The sequence below is a fragment of the Carlito syrichta genome, unplaced genomic scaffold, assembly GCF_000164805.1.
Source record: "Carlito syrichta isolate Samal-C Ts95f unplaced genomic scaffold, Tarsius_syrichta-2.0.1 Scaffold304416, whole genome shotgun sequence".
Classification (NCBI taxonomy): Eukaryota; Metazoa; Chordata; class Mammalia; order Primates; family Tarsiidae; genus Carlito; species Carlito syrichta.
Window position 1 is genome coordinate 130,123 of NW_007248512.1, and position 22,048 is coordinate 152,170.

A 22,048-nucleotide genomic window follows, 5' to 3' on the forward strand; every position below is an offset into this window, starting at 1 on the left:
GAACCCGCGGGCTCAGGCAATCCACTCACCTCAGCCTCCCAAAGGCACGGGATTACAGGCTGAGCCACTGAGCCTGGCTGAAAATACACAATTTTTTATAAATAAATTCTGTTTTGGGGGATCCTCATATATTTCAAATATTAGAGACTATAAATTTATGATACAGTTTATATTTATAAACTAGTTATCATTAAACGTGGGATTTAGAGATCAAGTGGATGTCTTTTGGACAACTTGCAGATGATTTTATTTTTCTCACTCAATATACTTTTTGGGAACAGTCATCCACAGATATCTTGCCTCGCATTCTAACAGTTCCTCTTCCCTTCTTACCCTATGCCAATAAATTAGCGTCAATGTTCACTGGGGAAAAAAAAAAGAAATCAGAAAGAAGTTACAGTACTCCCAGGAACCTGCATATATGTTCATGGACTGTACTCCCCCCTCCCCTTTTTTTTAAACCCATGACATTTCTATGTTTCTAACGCAAGCTTTTCCACTTATGTACTAGATCTCTTTCACTCTTGTACACAAGGATGTTACTCCAGCTATTGAACAGGCCCCTAACTTTTACATTTCCCCCTTACTAAATCATTGCCATCAGCAGAGAAATATGATGTCATATAAAAGGCTTCTTCCTCTGGCCCTACTATCTCTTTGGCCACCTTTCCAGTTCTTTTCCCCTTCACAGAATCTCTTTCTTTCCATTCTACTTTTTGTATTTTCTCTTAAATCCCATCTAATTAAAACTGTCATCCTCACTACTCTATTTATGTAAATTTTTCGAGGGTCACCAGTGAATTCATATCACTAAATCCAACGTTCAGTCCTTGTCTTCATTCAATTGGCATCTGTATCATCATTCTTTCTTAGTTCTCTTCTAGTTTGCCTTCAGTTTCCCATTTACTCTCTTATCCTTGGTGGTTCCATTGCCGACTGCTAAATTTGGAAGTGTTTTAGAACTCAGTCCTGGAACCTCTTCTCTTTACCACCACTCATTCTATAAATTAACTCATCCAGCCCTATGGTCTTAAATGTAATCTGTAAGCTTTTCCTTCCACAATTTTTGTTAACATCTGGACCTTTTTTCCTGAATCCTATCTGCCCACTCAGATCCCATCTGACCGCTCATAACCATCTGCCCACCCAGAACTTCCACATGAGTGAATAATAGACATAAGGAACCTAACATACCCATACAAAATTCCAGAAATACCTATTACCTTAGTAGTTTTCCTGTCACAACAATCAACAACTTCATTCTTCCAGTTATCCAAGACAAAACTCTTGAGACCTTTTGGTCTCCTATATTTCTCTCACATCCAAACATAAGCCTATCAGCCAATGCTATTGTTTCTACCTTCAAAATGTCTAGGATGCAATGTTCTCACCATGCTTTTCTCATTCTGTATGAAGTAACCATTTTCTCTTCCTAGATCATTGCAGCGAACTCCTAACTAGTCTTCCTATTTTCACCTTTGCTCCAACCCACAGGGTTTATTTTCAACACAGCAGCCAGAATTCTCCTTTTAAAATATGTCAGGTTGTATGACTCCTCTACTTAAAACCTTTTGGTAACTCCCCAAGGCACTCCCTAAATCTAAGCTTGTGTAATGGTCTATGGGATATTTCTAAAGGAAGGATTTAAACATACTCCGTTATCAATGGTGTGCTGGTAATTATGAATGTATATTAGGAATACAGTTATAGAAACAGATTTGGGAGAAAATAAAGTCATACTGAGTCATCATATCTATTGACCACCCAGATATAAACATTCAGTTGACAATAAGGACTGAAAAGTAACGTCATATGTGAGAAATAAATTAAATAAGAAATTTCTCTTAAAATAGATAATAGAATGATAGGAGAAGACTAGCAACAGAACTTTGATAAATAATATTTAAGTTTCAGCAAGCAAAACAAAGCTAAAAACAACCGAGAAAATAAAACAATGAGTATAAAAAGTGACCCAGGAACTGTAATGTTAAGAAAGTAAGGAGTTTCAAAGAGCCAGATATAATTATGAGACTCAAATGCTACAGAAACATAAATTGTAAATTATAGAGAGGGAGGGTAAGATATGGTTTAGAAAGTGTAATTAGATTTAGAATTAGTAAATTTCTGATGGTCTTAGTAGGAGGAATCAGGGCAGTGATGAAAGCAGAAGATGAATTGTAGTTAGTGAATAATTGAGAGGTCAGAAAACAGAGAAAGCTGTAGACTGCACATAAAAATAATTAACTGTGCAGAGTTGTGTCAAGATGAAAGTTTTAACTGTTTAGTCACTATGGTAGAGTCTAAAACATATTTATAGGATGACTTAAAAAAACAAGAAAAGGAGTTGAAGAAATTGTATAGTAGGTGGGAAGGGGCTGACTTTCAAGAGTTAGCTCTGAACAGGACTCATTGACTTTGGACAAGACCTCTTGCCCTGAGATTAGAGATTTAAGAATGGCGGTGAGGGCAATGCTAAATGTTAGATTTACCAGTTCTAGAACAGGAAACATAAAGAACTTTCTATTTTATCTATTGTGATAAGGCAATGTAATCAACTGAAACTCTGGGGTAGATTGGGTAGCTTCAGGCAAGCATGCTTGAATCACTTGTGTGATAAAGGTAAGGAAAATTGTCATTCTAACCAAAACATTTTTAAAGAAATCCTTCTAACATTAAGCCACAAAAATTTCATCTCCTTCTCTCTTTGATCAGTCATAAAGCTGTAGAGTGTTAAACTTAAAAAAAGGCTTTGGAAATCATCTGGTCAAACCTTTAAGTAAGTTGTGACGCTGAGATAAAGAAAAATTAAATGATAGTTTAGGATTTACCTAGTTTGCTGGGAATTGAATCCAGGTATTCAGATTCCAAAGCTGATGTTCATTCTAATATAGTTCTATCCTCTCAGGAAACTTCTAGCTTTCCTTCCCTTAAAAAAAAAAAAAGTACTTCTGATCCCTTTTTGTCTGGTTAAATTGTATATAATGATATGCAACTATATATGACTTTACTACAATTATGAGCTAAGTTCTTAAGTCTCTCTAATGTTTTGTAGCTTTGCCAACTACCTTAAAAGATTATAGCAGAGCAGAGTATCTAAGTAGAAATTTAACAGCATGTTTTCTTAAGCTTATTTTAGGCTCATTGACTATGCAAAATGACATTTATACCTTTGCTAGTATAATTATTAGAGATGTTTTTCTAGATGTATGAGTGAAACATTTACTTATATTTTAATGGATTAGATATTACATTTACCTAGTTAAGTAAATGCATTATATTTGGTTTGATTATGATTATAAATTATATAGAAAATTAATGGTGGTTCTATACATATTTAATATTGGTTAAAGCACCACCAAAACTTAATTTTACTAAAACTATGCATTATATATTAAAACTTTGCAATTACAGTTTCCTATTTAAAATATAAAATGCTTTTTTAAAATTTTAAAACAATTCAGGGTTAGGTACATAAGTGGTCATTATACAGGTAAAGTTTGGTACCCTTACTGATGTTATGTGCCCCCCACTTCCTCCCCGGCAATGTCCTGCTACTGCCAATCCCTTTCTTACAGCATTATGATAAATGTTCAGGTTCTATTTATGAATGAGTACCTGTAGTACTCAGATCTTTGTTTCTGTAATTGTTCACTGAGTATTATAGACTCTAATTCTATCCAACTTGCTGCGAAGTTCATAATTTTGCTTTTCTTTATGGCTGCATAATAGGCCATCATGTAAACTTACCACATTTTCTTTTTCCAGTCCACTTTCAATGGGCAGCATGGTTAGTTCCACGTTTTTGCTAGTGTGAATAATGCTGCAATAAACATGCGTATGTAGCTATCCTTTTTATACAGTGATTTGAGTTCCTCCGGGTATATTCCCAGAAGGGGGATTGCTGGATCATACGGGAGGTTGATTTTTGGATCTTTTAGAAATCACCACCCTATTTTCCATAGAGGTTATACTAGTTTACACTCTCATTAACAGTGCAGAAGTGTTCCCTTTTTCCCACAACCTCTCCAGCATCTGTTTTTTGTTTTGTTTTGTTTTGTGTGTTTCTTTGAGTTATTGATGATGGCTGGCATCCTGACTGGAGTTAGGTGGTTATCTCAGTATGGTTTTAATTTGCATTTCTTTGATGATAAGTGAGGCTGAGCATTTTTTCATGTATCTGTAGGCTGATCGCATGTCTTCTTCTGAGAAGTGTCTATTCATATCTTTGGCTCATTTTTTTTTTAATAGGATTTTTTTTCTCCTTTCAGCACGTTTGAGTTTCTCATAGATTGGTTGTTAGGACTTTGTCACATTTACAGTTGGCAAATATTTTTTTTCCCATTTTGTGGGCTGTCTCCCCACTTTCTTGATCATTACTTTTGATTTGCAGAAGCTTTTTGGTTTGATGAGGTCCCATTTATTTATCTTAAATTTTATGGCATTCACTTTTGGAGAGTTGATAAGGAATTGGTTGCCTATTCTACTTTCTGTAAGGGTTTTTCCTTTGTTTTCTTCTAGGATTCTTACAGTTTGAGTTTTTACATTTAGGTCTTTGATCCCTTTAAAGTTGATTTTTGTTTATGGTGATAGGTAGGGGTCCTGATTCAGTCTCCTGCATGTGGTCAGCCAGTTTTCCCATCACCATTTACTGAGTAGCTTCTCCTCTCCCCAGTGATTGTTGATGGAGGCTGTGTCAAAGATGAGTTGGTTGAGATGAGGTTTTGCTTCCAGAGTCTCTATGCTGTTCCATTGGTCTATATGCCTGTTCTTATACCAAGCTGTTTTGAGTATTGATGCTTTATAGTAGAGTTTGAACTCCACTTTGTTTCTTTTGCTAAGAATTGTTTTGGCTATTCGTGGTCTTTTATGTCATCATATGGATGTCTGTATTGTCATTTCCAGGTCTGAGAAGAACGATGTTGGTAATTTAATGGGTATTGTTTTTTTATTTTTGGTTTTGGGGAGGTTTCTTGAGTTGGAGTCTCACTCTGTCACCCAGACTGGAGTGCAGTGGCCACTCCCAGTCACCACAGCCTCGACCTGCTGGGCTCCGACTATCCTTCCACCTCAGTCTTCCAAGTACCTGGAACTACAGGCACGTGCTACCATGCCTGGCTAATTTTTGACTTATTGTAGAGATGAGGTCTCGCCAAGTTGCCCAGGCGGGTCACAAACCCGCGGGCTCTGGCAATTCACTCACCTCAGTCTCCCAAAGTGCTGGGATTACAGGCTGAGCCACCGAGAAGCGTCCTCTCCACAGTTCCCACTGATAGTGCCCTGCCCACTGCTGCAGGTGGTGGAATGGGCCAGGTGCCAGGTGCTGAGGAGCTGCTGATCTCTGCTGCCTCCTCCCAAGAGACCTCCGAGGACAGCAGATGATCCTGTTCACTAGGAACTCTGATCTCATGGCATGGTGGATTGCGGCCACCTCTACAGGGGAGCCCCACGTGCTGGATCCTGAGTCTACCCTCAGACGGACTTTCACTCACCCCTAGAATGTTGTTCAAAGCCAAAGAGAATAGTAACTTTTTAAGTACAGTTATATTTTAAAGTAAATGTGACAATTATATATATAATCACTGTAATGCTACAAGGTGTTTTTAACAATCCATTGTCATATAGGGCTTTCTTTTAGATGTTTTAAATTTTTGCTATTTTGCTCATTAATGAATAATTAATTCCACTGGAGAATGCCAGTATTTCAGAAATGTATGAGGGTTTAAAAATCATTCCGTACACATGCACTGTTTGGCAATTTGTATTTTAAACGTAAACTTATGTATTGAGCAACTTTTCATTTCAATGCAAATGTATTGATCATACACAGTCACCCATGGTATGCACATATCATAATGTATTATTAAATCCTCCATGAAGCACTTTTGAATTTGTTTCCAGTATACTGCTGTTGTTAAAGCTTAATTGAGCACTGTAAGCTCAAAATTGTACACTTAGGTTGATATCATTCACCATCAAAATGAAAGAGAAGACTCAGATTCATGAACATTAACATTTTAAATATTTTTTGCCACCTTACTAGCTAAAAGACTTTACTATGTAGACTATTTCCCTCAACAGGTAAAAAACTTGTTTCTCCTCATCCCTGCTCAACCTGGACATCTTCACTGAATTTTTTTCTTTGCCTATCTTTCATGGAAAAATGCAATAACTCACGTTAATTTACTATCAGTTAACTTTAAATGATATTTGAGCATCCTTTACATATATATGGCATATATTATTTTACTTTTGTAAATTACCTGATGATGTAATTATCTGTCTTTCTTTTTTTTTTTTTTTTTTTTTGAGTTGGAGTCTTACTCTGTCGCCCAGACTGGAGTGCAGTGGCCGCTTCCAGTCACTGCAGCCTCGACCTGCTGGACTCCGGCGATCCTTCCACCTCAGCCTTTTGAGTAGCCGGAATTACAGGCGCTCACTACCATGCCCAGCTGATTTTTGATTTATTGTAGAGAGGAGGTCTCACTGCCCAGACAGGTCTCGAACCCGCGGGCTCAGGCAATCCACTCACCTCAGCCTCCCAAAGGCACGGGATTGCAGGCTGAGCCACCGAGCCCGACTGCATTTTTAATTTTTTATGTGTAAGAGTTTTCTCTAGATATATGATTAGTAACTGCTTAGGATATTTGAAATCATAATAGTACCAAGTGCACAAAGAACGACTACTGCTAAGCGTGCAATAAGAATACTTTTCCAACTGAAACGTATTATTTTTAAATACTATTTTTCACCCTGAACATTTACCATAATACTATAAGAAAGAATTGACAGTAGCTGGATACTGCCAGAGAAATGGGGACATATAACATTAATGAAGGTACCTGATCTCAAACCAAGTGAAGTGGAGACCACAGTAGGCCCAAACTTTACCTGTACAATAACCACTTGCATAACTAATCCTGAATTGTACCCCACATCTTGAAAGTAAAAAAGATAAAATAAAATTTTTAGAAATTACTATTTTTCCCTATTTGCAGAAAAGCATTGTCACATAAAACAACTAAATTATTATCATGGAGCAATCTGTTAAGTTTATTAAATATGCCAAGTAAATAATTATACTTTATTTTCACATTTATGTAAAATTAAGTGTATACAGTGCTCATGAGTTATTTTTCTTATTCCTCTGAGTATTTGACTTCTTGCTTTGTCTTTACTATCTAAATTTTCTATTATTTAAAGTTTGCTCAATAATTATATAATGGTAACGTTTTATCATCATCGATAATCATATTTTGCTTATTTGTTTTATGAAAGGTCTATGCCAGAAAAGAAGCCTTGAAGGGAGGTTTGGATAAAACTGTAAGTCTTCAGAAAGATCTATCAGAAATGCATGAATGGATGACACAAGCTGAAGAGGAATATCTGGAGAGAGATTTTGAATATAAAACTCCAGATGAATTACAGGCAGCAGTTGAAGAGATGAAGGTAAAATAACCAACTAAAACATAGCAAAGAAAAAGAAAAGGAAAGAAGTGTAATAGTGTTGCTTGAGATTATGGTTCTGCACAGTCTGCTCTTTTCTGGGTTTAATAGTAGAGGTTCATTTTTAATTAATTTAACTTCAAACTTATACATTATTAAAATCTTAAACTGTTTACTAATTTTAATGCAGTGTGGTCAAAATATATATACTGACGATCACAGTTTGAAGCATTACTCCCTTGAACTCATGTAGTATTAAGAAAGTAGAATCAACTGATCACATTAGCTTTTTCTAGCTGATGCAAATTTAAGTTGAAATTGTAAGAACGTATTCTTGAAAAGACAATCTATGATGTCGTCAACAGGCTATGTTAATTTAGTAGTTTAATGAGGTTCCTTTTAATTTGGAAGTAATAATATTTTAACTGGTGGCCTGTAACATAAATAAAAAGGACAGTTTATGTGCACTTCTCTTGAAACAATAGGACAAAAAAAAAAAAGACCATTGTCTTAGGACTAAGAAAACTGTTGTTTAGTATGTACTTGGAAGTGATGCCTGGAGTTGAATCTACACAGTGGCATTTTAATGTGGCCTTGGGCAGCTCAGTAGTAATCGGAATCCTCTATTTTATCACATTTATATCATCACAGTTCTTAACTTAATATATGAACTGAGAATTGAAATTTACGTGGAAATAAATTGCCTACCTCAGAATTGGCACTCAGTAGTTTCTAGCTATAATGATAACTTTTACTTTTATTTACTAGCAGTAACATATAGCCTAACTACACTAACCTATATGAAATATTAGTAATGCAGATATTTGTTTGGTTTTAGGATTATAATAGCAAAATCATTGTGGAGCTAGATGCTTGGGTTTAAAACTTAATTTGGCCCTTTGCCAACTGTGCAACTCTGGGTGAGTTACATAAACTCACTGAGCCTCAATTCCCTCATTTGTTAACTGGATATACGAATACCTGCTTTTCAGAATTATTAGGCAGTTAAAATATGAAAGTTCTAATGCATTGCCTGGCACAAAGTAAATGCCTCTAACTCAATATTACTAATATAATTATCATCATCATTGCTGCATTGTAAACTTTTAATTAGATATGCTTCATTATATAATTTACATGATAATTCAGGAATATTATAGTTAATAGCAGAAAGTAATTCACATAAACACTCAGATCTTTAAACATCGAATCTCTTATGTGGTTTTAGTCAAACGTATAAATTAGATATCAAATGTACCAAATAAATGTGTACCTAATTATATATCAATGAAAAATCCTATAAAGAAATATAATTTGTGTAAACAGTGATAGTTTTTGGAATATTCAATAGTACAAATTCATTCTAATCTAGCAATACCATATATCATTCATTCATTCATTCATTAAATAGATGTATTGCATGCTTACTATGTGCCAAACACCCTTCTAGATATTCAATATAATAGTGAGCAAAACCACTGCCTTCTTGAAATTTATATTTTTGTGGTGGTGAGGAGCAGGCAATGAATGGAGAAGTAGATTAATTTATGATCATAATAATTTGCCTAAAAAGTAAACCTAGATTGTGGAATAGAGAAGGATTAGTGGTCGAGCAGAGTTTGGAAGTAGGGGGAGGCTATTTTAGAAAAACTTGAATTAAAGGACATTTGTGATAAATTATATTTAATCTGAAAGTTCTGAATCATAAGAAAAGGCAACCGTTTAAAAAAAAAATCTTATGGAGGCACATTCTAATCAGAGGGAATACCTCCTGCAAAAATCCTAAGGCTAACAGGGAAGAGAAAGAGGCCTGTCTGCCTGAAGGGAGTAAAATAAAGTAAATGACCTGAGATGAGTTTGAGAGGGGGGGCAGATGTTTGTTAACATAGAAGTTTTGTTGCTATCATAGGAGGTTTTATTCTAAGTGAAATGGAAAAGCCATTAAAAAGTTTAAAACTAAGGACTGTAATGATTTTAAATTAGACTGCAAGGAGGTCTCCATGTAGAAAATTATATCAGAATGAGAGAGCTAGATGGTACTTTGGAAGTAACATAGTCCGTACTTCATTTTGATCAGAAAACTGAAATAACCAGATAGGTTGAATAATTTAGCCATATCACAGTCAAAGGCTTCACTTTTGGCAGAACCCACAGGATTGAAGATATTTTATCCTATCCCATTTCATTCTAAGTTATTGTGTTCTGTTATATGAATTGTGTGCCATGCATGTGGCCTTCCCCCTTGTCTTTCAATTCCTTTGTCATCTGTTCTCAACACCTCTTCTAATACTATATAGCCACTATTACCTTAAATAGGGAATCTGCAGTCAGTTCATGCTTGCTGCTCTGTTTCTGCCTGGGTTGTTTTGTTTGGTTCAGTCCCTATTTGACCCTCTTCCTTCTCTCCTTGAACAGTTTACCTACCTGGTCAACCACCCGGTCAGATCCTTTATTTTCCCGTGCTGAAAGTAGACTGTCTCAAATCTTAAAATTTTGAAAACAATTCCTAAAATGAGTTGTCCAAAAAATGTGTCCACATTGATTTACATGTTTAAACAATTGGTATAGCCACAAAATCAGTGCACTGTTGTAGCGATATTGAAAATATTAAAAGCTCAGGAAGCCTCTGGCTACAGCAACTAAGGGATTTGGCAGGAAGATTCCATTTCTTTAGATTCCTGCCAGCCAGTCAAGATAGTCTCTTTAGGTCCATTTCACTACCTAGAAAGTAGTGATAGTGCCTTGTTCAGACTTTACCTGTGCTCATCTCGATAGCAAATTTATCTTTATTAGAAGTTACTAGCAGACCTCAGACCTACTTTGACTCTCTTCCTTGTGTGTCTTTTTTTTCTTTTCTGTGTTTTACTTGAAGATGACAGTGCTTTTAAAAAATACTTCCTTCCCCCGTAAACAAAACTTTTTGTTGACACAAAAGAACCAAGGAGAGTGTTTGATAAACAACACCTGACTTTAAAACTCTTTTGGAGATTAAAAATAACAATATAATAAAACTTTATACTAAATCTCTTTTAAAAACCCTCTGGAATTTTATATTTAACCACTTTTCTTTCTTTTTTATTTGTTATGACATTGTACTTTTAGTACTATTGCTTTACAAAACTTAAACATACACTGAGAATAGGAGATACACAAATACATTTGTGTAATCACCAGAGCAGTGATTCCCACACTTGAATGGACATTAGAATCATCTGGCAGACTCATTTAATACACAAACTTCTGAGCCCCAATCCCAGAATTTCTGATTCAGTGAGTCCAGAGTAATGCCTGAAATTTTTCATTTTTAACAAATTCCTGGTGATGCCAGAGAGAAAGTTCCGGAGTGGTTCCAAGGAAGCATACTTTGAGAACCAATGATCCGAGATATTGGCAATGAAATATGTCTGAGCATATCATGGTTAGATTCATGCAAACAGATGAAACGCAAGCTACCATTTTTATAAGGATTATTTCTAAACTCTACCAGTTAGCTTTCTACCTTTTCTCACAGTAGAGAAATGCATCATAATCTCCTTTTCTCATATCTATATTGGTTAATATATTTGGCTCTTTCTTCCCTGAACCTTTTTTAACACTCAAGTGTCTTTTAAAAATAAGAGTATATGAACTCTAAAACTAAAAAAAAGAAGTATTTTATGTTCTGCATCTGTAGATAGTTTCGTGGTATTTTTATAACAAATATAAATTGTAGTTTCATTCATTAGATCCACTGCAAATGTTTCTTCCTCATCTCATGGAGAATTTGAGACTAAACTAACAGAAATCATGACAGAGAAAAGAAATAACTCTCAGGATGATTTACTAAAACTCTCCAAACCTCAGTTTTCTGACTTCTAATACAGAAATAACAAAAGACATCTCAGAAGGTTTTTTAAAGATCCAATAAAGTAGCACATATGAAATGAGAGGCATAGCACACTGCAGCACATAATGTGATGAATGGTTGTTGAAGTTGTTGATAACTCTGTAGTTACTAGTCAAAATATGATTTGTGCATTAACAAACTCCATGCTCAGAAATGCCAAATAACTCATTTATTTAGAATATTGAACTAAAATTTACAATCAATGGAGTTAAAAGCAGTGAAGGCAAACATCGTACAGTCAAAGCAATTTACATTTTCCGTCATACTGCATACTTTTAAGGAACTGTGGGACCAAATCCAAAGGAGCAAGGTGATTACGTTGATGATTATAAAGGCATTTTACAGAGGACCTTGTCCCTATCCTGCCCAAGTACCCCTAATTTCACCATTCCATTGTATAGGGACCCAACTTCCACCTGCCAGAAACTACACTTCTTTACCTGAGTGCTTCCTGTGGCCACTGAATTTCACTTGTATGATAGGCTGCAAGTACTAGGAAATTAACATTTCCCCCAATAGCCTTCAACTAATGATGGGAGACATGTATAAATAATACGGCAGTTTCCTCAACCCTGAATGGAATAACTCCAAGTTGTGTTTCCTAGGACTTTCTAACAGATTAAACTACAGTCACCAACAGCGGTTTCTGGGCTTAATAAATATACCGGTATGATCTTTCTTCCCATTCCTTTTCAGTTCCCCATTCTGCTACCAGTATTTCCTTCACATAGTAAATGCACATAAATTATGTGTGTTTGAAAGCTTATGTCATGGTTGGCTCCTGAAGAAACCTAAACTATAGATACATAGATTCTCTCTCTCTCTCTCTCTCTCTCTCTCTCTCTCTCTCTCTCTCTCTCTCTCTCTCTCACTCTCTCTCTCTCACACTCACATACGTGAAATGTGTGTGTGTGTGTGTGTGTGTGTGTGTGTGTGTGTGTGTGTGTCTAAAATACATGCACACCTTATAAGTTAAGGAGTCCACATGTCCTCCATCCAAAGACCACCGCAACTCTCCTAGAGTCCGATAGTTGCACAAGATGGGTTTATTGCTTTTTTGCAGTGATGGGAAATGCACAACTAGGGAACGATGGGGTGTATGAGTAGGGGAAAAAACAGAATTTGGGTTTCTGTTAAAGGATTTAAGGAAGGATTTAAGAGCTTTGCCTTAAGTTGCTTGTCTTCAATGAGTAAGGACAGCTCTATGATAAGGTGTTTTATCTTGTCTAGAAGGAGAGACTGGAGTGAGGCAGAAAATGTAAAGGTTAAAGAAACAGTATTAATCCATATTAACCAGGATAAAGGAGTATTTGATATTTTGTGGTTTGGGTAATGATGATGTTTCTGTCTGTATTCAGACATGATTATGGAGTGAACTTGTTATGATTTTGATCCATCATGGTAACAAAGTTGCATTGTTTAATGCTGAAATTCTGTAAAATAGTTTAATTTCTTTATTTTTTTATATTTATTTTAAAGATGTGGGTACAATTCAGAGTTAGGTACATAAATGGTCATTATACAGGTAAAGTTTGGGTTTATTTTCCACAGAAGACCAAGGCATAACTGTGAATGTCAGGCCAGTTCCTGATACAAGGAGCTACTTTTTACTTTCTCTTTTTCTTGTGTGTTTTCAATAACTACAGAAAACTTTCTTTCATCCCAATATACTCCCAAGTACAGCATTAAGAGGAACTTTCTATGTTAGGTATCTTTTCATTTGATTAATGATATTTGTGCTGGTTTTAACATTCATTCACCTGAGTAATTTATAAATGATTTACATTCTAGACTGATAAATATTTTTGAACCTGGCTAGTATTGAAATATTTGTTTCTTGCCTTTTTCAAACTGTATTTATATAGCAATATACATATTTGGCCACAAATCCACACTCACATACAGAGTACTTCCCAATCTATTCTTATTAAAGAGCTATTATATTCTTATTATAATGTTTTTCTTCCAAATTTCCAACTAAACCTAAATTGATGGAAGAGATTAGAGTAAGTATTGGATTTATTTTGCTAATCTTTTCCTAACAGGGTTGTTTGCTGTGAGGAAGAAAATATATGATACATAGGAATGCATTGTGGAAGTAAAGTCGTTGCCTTACTATTAAGAGAGCTTTTTTGTTGTTGTTGTTTGTTTTGTTTTCAGAGAGCCAAAGAAGAAGCCCAGCAAAAAGAAGCAAAAGTGAAACTACTTACTGAGTCCGTAAATAGTGTCATTGCTCAAGCCCCACCTGTAGCACAAGAAGCCTTAAAAAAGGAACTTGACACACTAACCACAAATTATCAGTGGCTCTGCACTAGGCTGAATGGGAAATGCAAGACTTTGGAAGTTAGTTGGTTTTCTTGTTCTTTATCAATTACATGTCAATGTATGGCCATACGTGAAATATATTCTTAAACCAGTATTCTAGTGTAAAACTACTTGGGCTTGAATTTCTCACTCATGTTCTTATAAGTTGTATGACTTTAAACCAGTTGCTTAACTTGTATAAGCCTGTTTCCAATTTGTAAAATGAACATAAAAATAATAACTGATTTATAGAGTTGTTGAGAAAATTAAATAAGTTATTCTATTTAAAGTACTTAGCTGCTAATTCTTCTTATCACTACTACTATTATTATTAGGTCACAGAAATCCTAAACATATATTTTCTCTAGATTTACAGACATCGGTCTGTGTTATTTTCATATATTTTAATGTACATAAACTTACTGAAGTATCTTGCTGGGAAAGTATTCTGTGTGGAGAAGTACATTTACATTGTAATTACTCTTAATAATGGCTGCGCCCTGTAGGTTTTTTTTTGGAAGTCGTGTTGCCCAATCAGCTCTTTTTTTTTTTTCTTTTTTGACCTTTTACATTATGTTTATTCATTGTCACCAGCCTTGCTTTATTTTCCCCATATTCCTTACAGTCTAGCTTATGCTTATCTGAATATAAAGATTTCAGATGCCTCCAATAAATACTATGTAATTGCCTCAAAAATAAATTGTGATCCTCCTTGTGAAAATACTATGCCAGTCAGGTTCAGTGGCTCAGCCTGTAATGCCGCGCCTTTGGGAGGCTGAGGTGAATGGATTGCCTGAGCCCGCGGGTTCGAGACCCGCCTGGGCAGGCGAGACCTCATCTCTACAATAAATCAAAAAATCAGCCGGGCGTGGTAGCGCGCGCCTGTAATTCCGGCTACTCGGAAGGCGGAGGCGGAAGGATCGCCGGAGCCCAGCAGGTCGAGGCTGCGGTGGCCGGGAGCGGCCACTGCACTCCAGTCTGGGCGACAGAGTGAGACTCCAACTCAAAAAAAAAAAAAAGAAAAGAAAAGAAAATACTATGCCAAGGAGCACAAACTATATTCACTACCATGCTGAATTTGAGTTGGGCTTTAAATTAAGTCCCCTTCCCCCACAAAGACTGAGCTATCTTTGTGAATATAGTTGGTAAAGAATTCAGATGCCCCATATTTTCAAGAACATTATTGTTTAATTAGCTTCATTTATTGAATATTTGATATTTAAAGGCAGATACTATTCAGACCAGTAAAGTAGACCTTTTAAAATATTTTAAAATGTATTTTTACCTAAACTACCCCAGATATTTATGATAATTTTCTCGTTACAAAATACATTCTATAAGTTTCTCTTTGATCAGTTCTAACATCTTCTTTATTTACCGATTCTTGTTAATTTTAATAGAAATTCATTCCTCAAACACTTGGCAAGTCCCTTCTATATGCCAGAAACTCTTAGTTTCTGAAAATATAAAGGCACTTTTTATGTATCAGTGCTTTGTTTTCTGTAGAAAAATAAAAGAAAGAAAAGGGAAGAGATGTGATGGTACAACCACTTCACTATCATGATACATGAGGGAGAGAATTTTTGTATCCAGAAAATTGTTTTCTAAAAATATTTCAATAAAACACCTAAATATTTTTTTTATTTTTATTCTTAATGTCTTTACATAAATGTTATTCCTTCGTATTATTATTCATGTTATTCATTTAATTGATACTCTGTGATCCATCAAAAATGTATTTTGAAGTGCACATTCGAAAGTGATCTTTTATTTTCATATTAATAACAAAATTTTCAGAACCATTTATTGATTTTTTTCTTCAATTTTCCACTCATCTATAATGACACTTCTAATATTTTCTATTGGTATTGAAATCAAGTTATTTATTTCTGTTTTATTTTTTCCTCACTGGTTTGAAATATATACTTTATCTTAATGGTATATTTCATTATTATCATGCATATATTAACTAACAAAATTCAGCAATATAGTTGTTTCTACACACCTCTGTAACAATAATATGGCAGAAATACTTGCATGGATTAACTCTGAATTTATCTCATCCTTGTCTGATTCTTTCCATATTATTGTTGCCTGGCATTTCATGTGCACCATACTTTTTCTCCCAAATTAAAAATACCATTGCTGCTGCTACTAGTGTTGTAATTATTTTATATAATATTTATTTGGATTTTCCAATGCTATTTTACCAATTTCTATGACCAATTTTGCTTTTCTTCCTTTTCCTTCTGTGTTCAATTTCCTTGTTGCTCTTTCATTGAATGTGATTTGCAGATGAGCTCATATTTTGCATGATTGAAAAATGCCTTTATTTTGCTCTGAGTATTGGATAATGCCTACTTGAGAATCTAATTATATAGGGACAGTTATTTTTCACAACACTGAAACTCTTACTCCTTTGTCTTCTGAAATTTCTTGCTCTTAAAAAAGCTGCTGTTAAATTATTGTTCCTTTATATTTTTCTCTGTTCCTTTTAATTTTCTCTGTCTTCAATGGTCTTTAATGTTTCTCTATTTTGTCTATGTGTAAACTTGATTTCATTTATACTTTGTCACCTGGTGTATTAATGAGAACAGATAAATTATTTCTTTCTTTAGTGGTTCTTCATTATCTTTGTGAAAATTATCTTTTTTATAATCTCTCCATTTTTTTTTCCTGGAGGAAACTTTTATTAGATATATGAAGACAATCTCATCCTATATTCTAATTATTGGCTTGCTTTAATATTCCATACATTCATATTTTTATCTGTTTGAATCTGAGTAATTTTTCAAAATCTATCTGAAAGTTCTCATATTATCTCTTCAACTGCCTATGGCATAATTTACCCTCAATCAATAAATATTCTCTTCTCTATCTGTATACACATTTATTTATATGTGTTTGCATGTTTATATTTTTTCAAGTACCATATTTTCTACTTCTCAAGACTTCATTTAGTTCTTTTGCAAATTTATTATTTTTATGATCATCTGCTCTTTTGTAATTAATTATATTTCTTCTTTTGGTTAGATAATCTAAACATAGTCAGTCTGCTTGATTGAGAAGCTTCAAGTTACTGAGTAATAAATACAAAACAGTTTTATTTTTCCAATAACTACAACCAACCATTTCAAACTCTACTTTTTGCCTGATAGTTGGCTTTTTAAATAGTATTTCTGCCTAATCTCATAACTTTATATTCACTCTTAGTTATTAAAATTTTGTCTAATTTAAATTTCGATCTCATACTTTATTTGAATAATCCACCAGTTTAGATTAATTTTGTGACTTCAGAACTCTATATAGAGGTGAGAGTGAGAAGAAGTGGCTTTACAGTACAGTCCCCTCCTCTCACACAATTTCTGGATACTGAAGTTTTAATGTTGGGAATAAGGGAAGATAAAAAGGGAAATACCGTTTTCATGTGAATATTTTTTTCTTGGTTGGCCATAATTGCTATTCCATTTTGTTAATGCCTACATACTTCTGAAATGACTAGGCTGTTTTTCCTTTTCTATATGATATCGCCACTGATCTGGTTTGCTCTCTATAGAGTTGGTGTTGGCTGTTGGAAATACAGATCGGCCTTATTCATATAAACTTTTAACCCCTTCCCCAAAATTTTCTAGGCATTCATGGTACCTTATAATATTTAACAATAATTTCAAGCAGAATCTTGCCAATAACCATAAACCACATGCCCTTGAAGAGTACATCTTTTTGAACAATGCTTCAGTGATTCCCTGAAGTCTTATTTACCCACCACATATCAACTCAGAGCCTACAGACACTAGAAGAGCCCATCTTCTATTCCTTTTAGGAATGAGAAACTTGAAAGTATGAATGCTATCTGCCAATCTCAAGAAAATAAACTCTACTGGCATTAAATACGACCAGGCTAGGCATATTTACCTTAAATTTTTCTAAAATTGTTCTGTTATCTCTGTGTCATAAGGTGTGAGTTCTGGCATTTGTTGCATCTAATGACTGCCTCTAATGGCAGTGACTTTCCTATATGGTTTATGTTTTTTGTTTGTGTGCTCACCTATAGTAGAAATTGCCTTTCCTGGAAATCCCTTCTGCTCTGAACTGTTGGAGGGCCCTTATAAGTCTTTGCATTTGTCTCCACCAATATCCTAAATATGTTATGCTCTGTTCTATGTGTGATATAAAATTAAAATTCATTTCTTATAGTATTATGATAATTGAACAATTATCATAATACTATAAGAAAGGGATTGGCAGTTGAGGGAAATTGTTAGGGGAGAGAGGGCACACATCATCAACAAGGGTACCTGCATAATCACCTTTGTACACCTAACCCTGAATTGCAACCCACACTTTTAAAATTAAAAAAAAATAAAAGTAAATTCAATTTCTTATAGGTGGATCTTTATTTTGCAACCAAAAATCAAATATTTATATATCAGCTTCCTTGCTAATTCCCTCCTTTCCAATTGGTAGGGATTTTCCACTTCTTGTTTCCAGGATGGATGACCCACCATTTTATTCCTTTCCATTTCCCTGGCATGTGCAAAACCAATGCCTCATTTTCCATTTCTATTTAGTATCAAATACTCCATCTTCTTATGTCACATTCCCTGTCTGATATGCCAGTATCTTTTTAAACTTGGTTTCTCTCTCTCTACTTGCATTTTCTTTTTTTCCCCAACATTCAAGGTTTTTAACACATGTTTTATAAATCAGCTATGAATCAAAAAAATGTTTCTTTTATATCTTAATCAGCATTTTTAAATGACTGAAATAGAGGAGGGGCTTTACCTCATCAGTCCCATCTATTTTAAACAGGTTTATTTTTTCATTTGTACTCTCCTTCAAAGCCACTTTGAATTCTATGATTTCAACATAATTTTAAGTTCCAAACTGTTAAGCTTAACAGTTATTCTAAGTGGCTTTTAGCTCCAATTCAGGCTTCAAGACTATATTTTATTTTGTAAAGGTGACCTGTAAAGCTGGTACATTCAGCCTCTCCAGCTGTGTCCTTCAGATGCATTGAGGACAGAAGAGGCTATCCATTCTGATGGTTAAATCAGCAAGGTAGTTCATTACTTCAATCTGCACCAAAGTTAATAAGACACATTACCAATTGCGTCCCCTTATCTTCAAAGCTCTAAGGTACCCTCGGGTATTTAAGAAGATATTTATATTTTCCCACTGGGATCTTTGCCCAGAATTCAGACAGCCTGTAGTCCAGCAGGAGCTGGAAATGACCCAGATTTAAGATTTCTACCACGCTTTAAAGCAAAATACTTAATTTCACTTTTTGTGATAAACTGTACATAAGACACCAAGCAACTATAAAAGCTTGGTATGTTTAAAAGGCAGGTTACACTGATACTTTTCATCAGGTAGAGATAGAATCCTACCCTCCATCATTTTTAAGGCTATGAACAAAGGAGAAATATGGCAAATTTGACAGATTTTTAGCATCTTCTAAAATAAAGCTTCCTCTCTAGGCTTTACTTTTGGTGGTAGTTGGTGGGGGTAGGGGAAGGTGGAAACAGGTGGTGGTGATTGCACCACTGTATTCTCTGTATTTATATATTTGCACAATACTTACAATTTCAAAGTTGGTAGAAAATGACCAGTTTTATATTCTTATCCTTTCTGTCATCTTTCTGGCTTTTACCAGACAGACATAATCACAGTCTAGAAACTTATCTTTCTTGTTCCTTTGCTTTAAAGAATAATTATACACATATGAATCAAAAACAATATATTGTCCAGTTTTATTTGTTTTAAATATTTCAAAAAATTTGTACCCTTGTAGTATATAGTTTTCCCTAGTTTGCTTTTTTTGCCCAGCATTTTTGTGTTTGAGTTTCATCTATTATTCAGTCTGATACATTTTTTCATTGCTAATTCTGTATTCGTTGTTTAAAAGTGACTTAGCGTATTTATCTATTTTCCTTCTGGTGAACATTATGGCTGTTTTCTTTTTTCTGTTTTGATTTTTCCAAAAAGTGCTGAAGTGATCATTCCTGTTATTGTCTTTGTCATCCATGCAAAACAGTTTATTTGAGAATGTATAGCAAAAGTTAGAGTCGTTGTATTGTCAGATATGTCAATGTTTACCTTACTGAGAATGACAAATTGTTTTCCAAAATTGTCTTTCTAGTATATACACACACCAACAATAAATACAAAATTTTTGATGATGTTTATCTTCTCTCATACATGGAACTGTCAAACATCTCATTTTTCAACATGGCATATCATTTTAATCCTGGCTTACATCCCCTTAGTTACTAATGAGGTTACACATATATTCATCTTCATTGTACATCTACATTGCTTCTTGAAATTCTGGTTCAAGTCTTCCTTTCATTTTCTATTGGGTTATGTGTTTACCTTTTAATTGACTTGGTATTTTTTCATATTTTATTCATTAATTATAAAGGTGATTTTTTAAATTATGAAGATTTTTAAAAACATTTTGTGGTGTCTTGAGGAATACAAGGCATTAATTTTAATGCAGTCAAATTTAATCATCGCTTTTCTTATGGTCAGTTTTTTGCAAAACGATTTATTTAAGATATTCTTCTCTATTCCAAGGTCAAATTTTCTTCTAACAATCTTAGAAGTTTTGCTTTTTCATATATGAGTGTATATGTATATATATATATATATATATATATATATATGAATAAGTCTCACTATATACATCAAGACCACTTAAAAATCAAACCTTTGAAATAGATGTAATATTTTTGATAATACTTCAAGGACATAATAAGAAATGTAGAAAAAGAATCCATGATGTTCACCACAAATGTATAATAGCAAACAAAATTTTAAAAGTCTAACTATCCAATAAATGTACATTTTTAGGGAAACAGATTTAGCCACTTAAATTAAATCTTAGGTTTTCATTAAAAATATGCTTTCTTAGTTACATGGAAAAATTATATAATACAATGTTTCGCCAAAAGAGAGCTATAGTCAAATACACAGTTTAATTTTAACTGTGAAATTATTTATACATTATAAAGTTAAGAGGTGGTCATGGTAATAGTTGATGTGTGGAGAAGGTAGGTTTATATATGCACTTTTTACATGTGACTTTATTTTTCTATTTACCAGACAGCAATGTTGGTGAATATTTTTATTTAAAATAGTAAACCACTAGATCTTAAATTTATTCATTATTCATTGAATAAAATATTTCCTTAATTATTTGTAATTATAGAGGTATTAGATAATCAAAATGACTATTTGACTTTTAAATTATCTACTGAAAAGGAAAGGTAAAATATATAAAATACAATGTTATATTTTCAGAAGTTTAAAAATGGAATGACAAAGTCTCATTCACTCTTCTAGCATAATATCTAATCTGTGATATCCATTTCTTTCTTAGGAAGTTTGGGCATGTTGGCATGAGTTATTGTCATACTTGGAGAAGGCAAACAAGTGGCTCAATGAAGTAGAATTCAAACTTAAAACCACTGAAAATGTTCCTGCTGGTGCTGAGGAAATCTCTGAGGTGCTAGATGTAAGTTGAGAATTAAACTAAATGATAATTTATATGCAATATTGAAAGAGGTCAAGTATCAAATAAAAATAAATTCAAAGAACACTGTGCAGGAGAATGTAGTTACTACTATGTATCACTCAGCACTAGCACTTTGGACAAAACCTTCATTCCCTCAAAGAACCTTCCAGGTCTCAAGGTTTTAAAAAGTATTTAAATAAACTATCACAGAGGACATTTGCCTTTTGTCATATCACTAAGTTCTATAGATATTTTACCTTCTTAAATCTACCGGAAATCTGCAAAGACAGTTTGAATGCACAATTTTGTTCCTGTAGAGTACAGTTAAACTGATTGATAACATGAGACATTATTTCTTATTTAAAAAATAATTTTTTTTTTTTTGAGTGGAGTCTCACTCGGTTGCCCAGACTGGAGTGCAGTGGCCGCTCCTGGCCACCGCAGCCTCGACCTGCTGGGCTCCAGCGATCCTTCCGCCTCAGCCTTCCGAGTAGCCGGAATTATAGGCATGTGCTACCACACCTGGCTGATGTCTTGATATATTGTAGAGATGAAGTCTCGCTGCCCAGGCGAGTCTCGAACCCGCGGGCTCAGGCAATCCACTCACCTCAGCCTCCCAAAGGCGCGGGATTACAGACTGAGCCATCAAGCCCGGCTTGATCTTTTTTCTTTTTCTTTTTTTCTCATTATGTTTTTGCAGTTAAAAATAATTAACGATCATACTTTGATACAACCTCCTTAGAATATGGTGCAGTAGAATGAAAGATATACTAACCACTTGTAGATCTTTAGATTCAAGGAAACTTAAGGGCTTGATGTTTGAATGTTGTGGAATTTAGCTTCCTTTCCCCAAAAGAAATTGGGAAAACTTCAAGTTTAAATAACCTTATGATACT

The 22,048-nt window shown here is 34.3% G+C and overlaps 1 protein-coding gene across 1 annotated transcript in view; it reads left to right on the forward strand.

Moving 5' to 3' along the window:
• The window catches only part of LOC103262259 (dystrophin-like), a gene marked incomplete at its 5' end in the record, with an annotated part of 166,531 nt that overhangs the window by 113,512 nt on the left and 30,971 nt on the right, over positions 1-22,048 (forward strand). Inside the window, 3 exons of the mRNA XM_008059882.2 lie at positions 7,276-7,446; positions 13,490-13,672; positions 21,018-21,152. Of these exons, the coding sequence (XP_008058073.2) occupies positions 7,276-7,446; positions 13,490-13,672; positions 21,018-21,152 (489 nt within the window). The remainder of the gene's footprint in view (positions 1-7,275; positions 7,447-13,489; positions 13,673-21,017; positions 21,153-22,048) is intronic.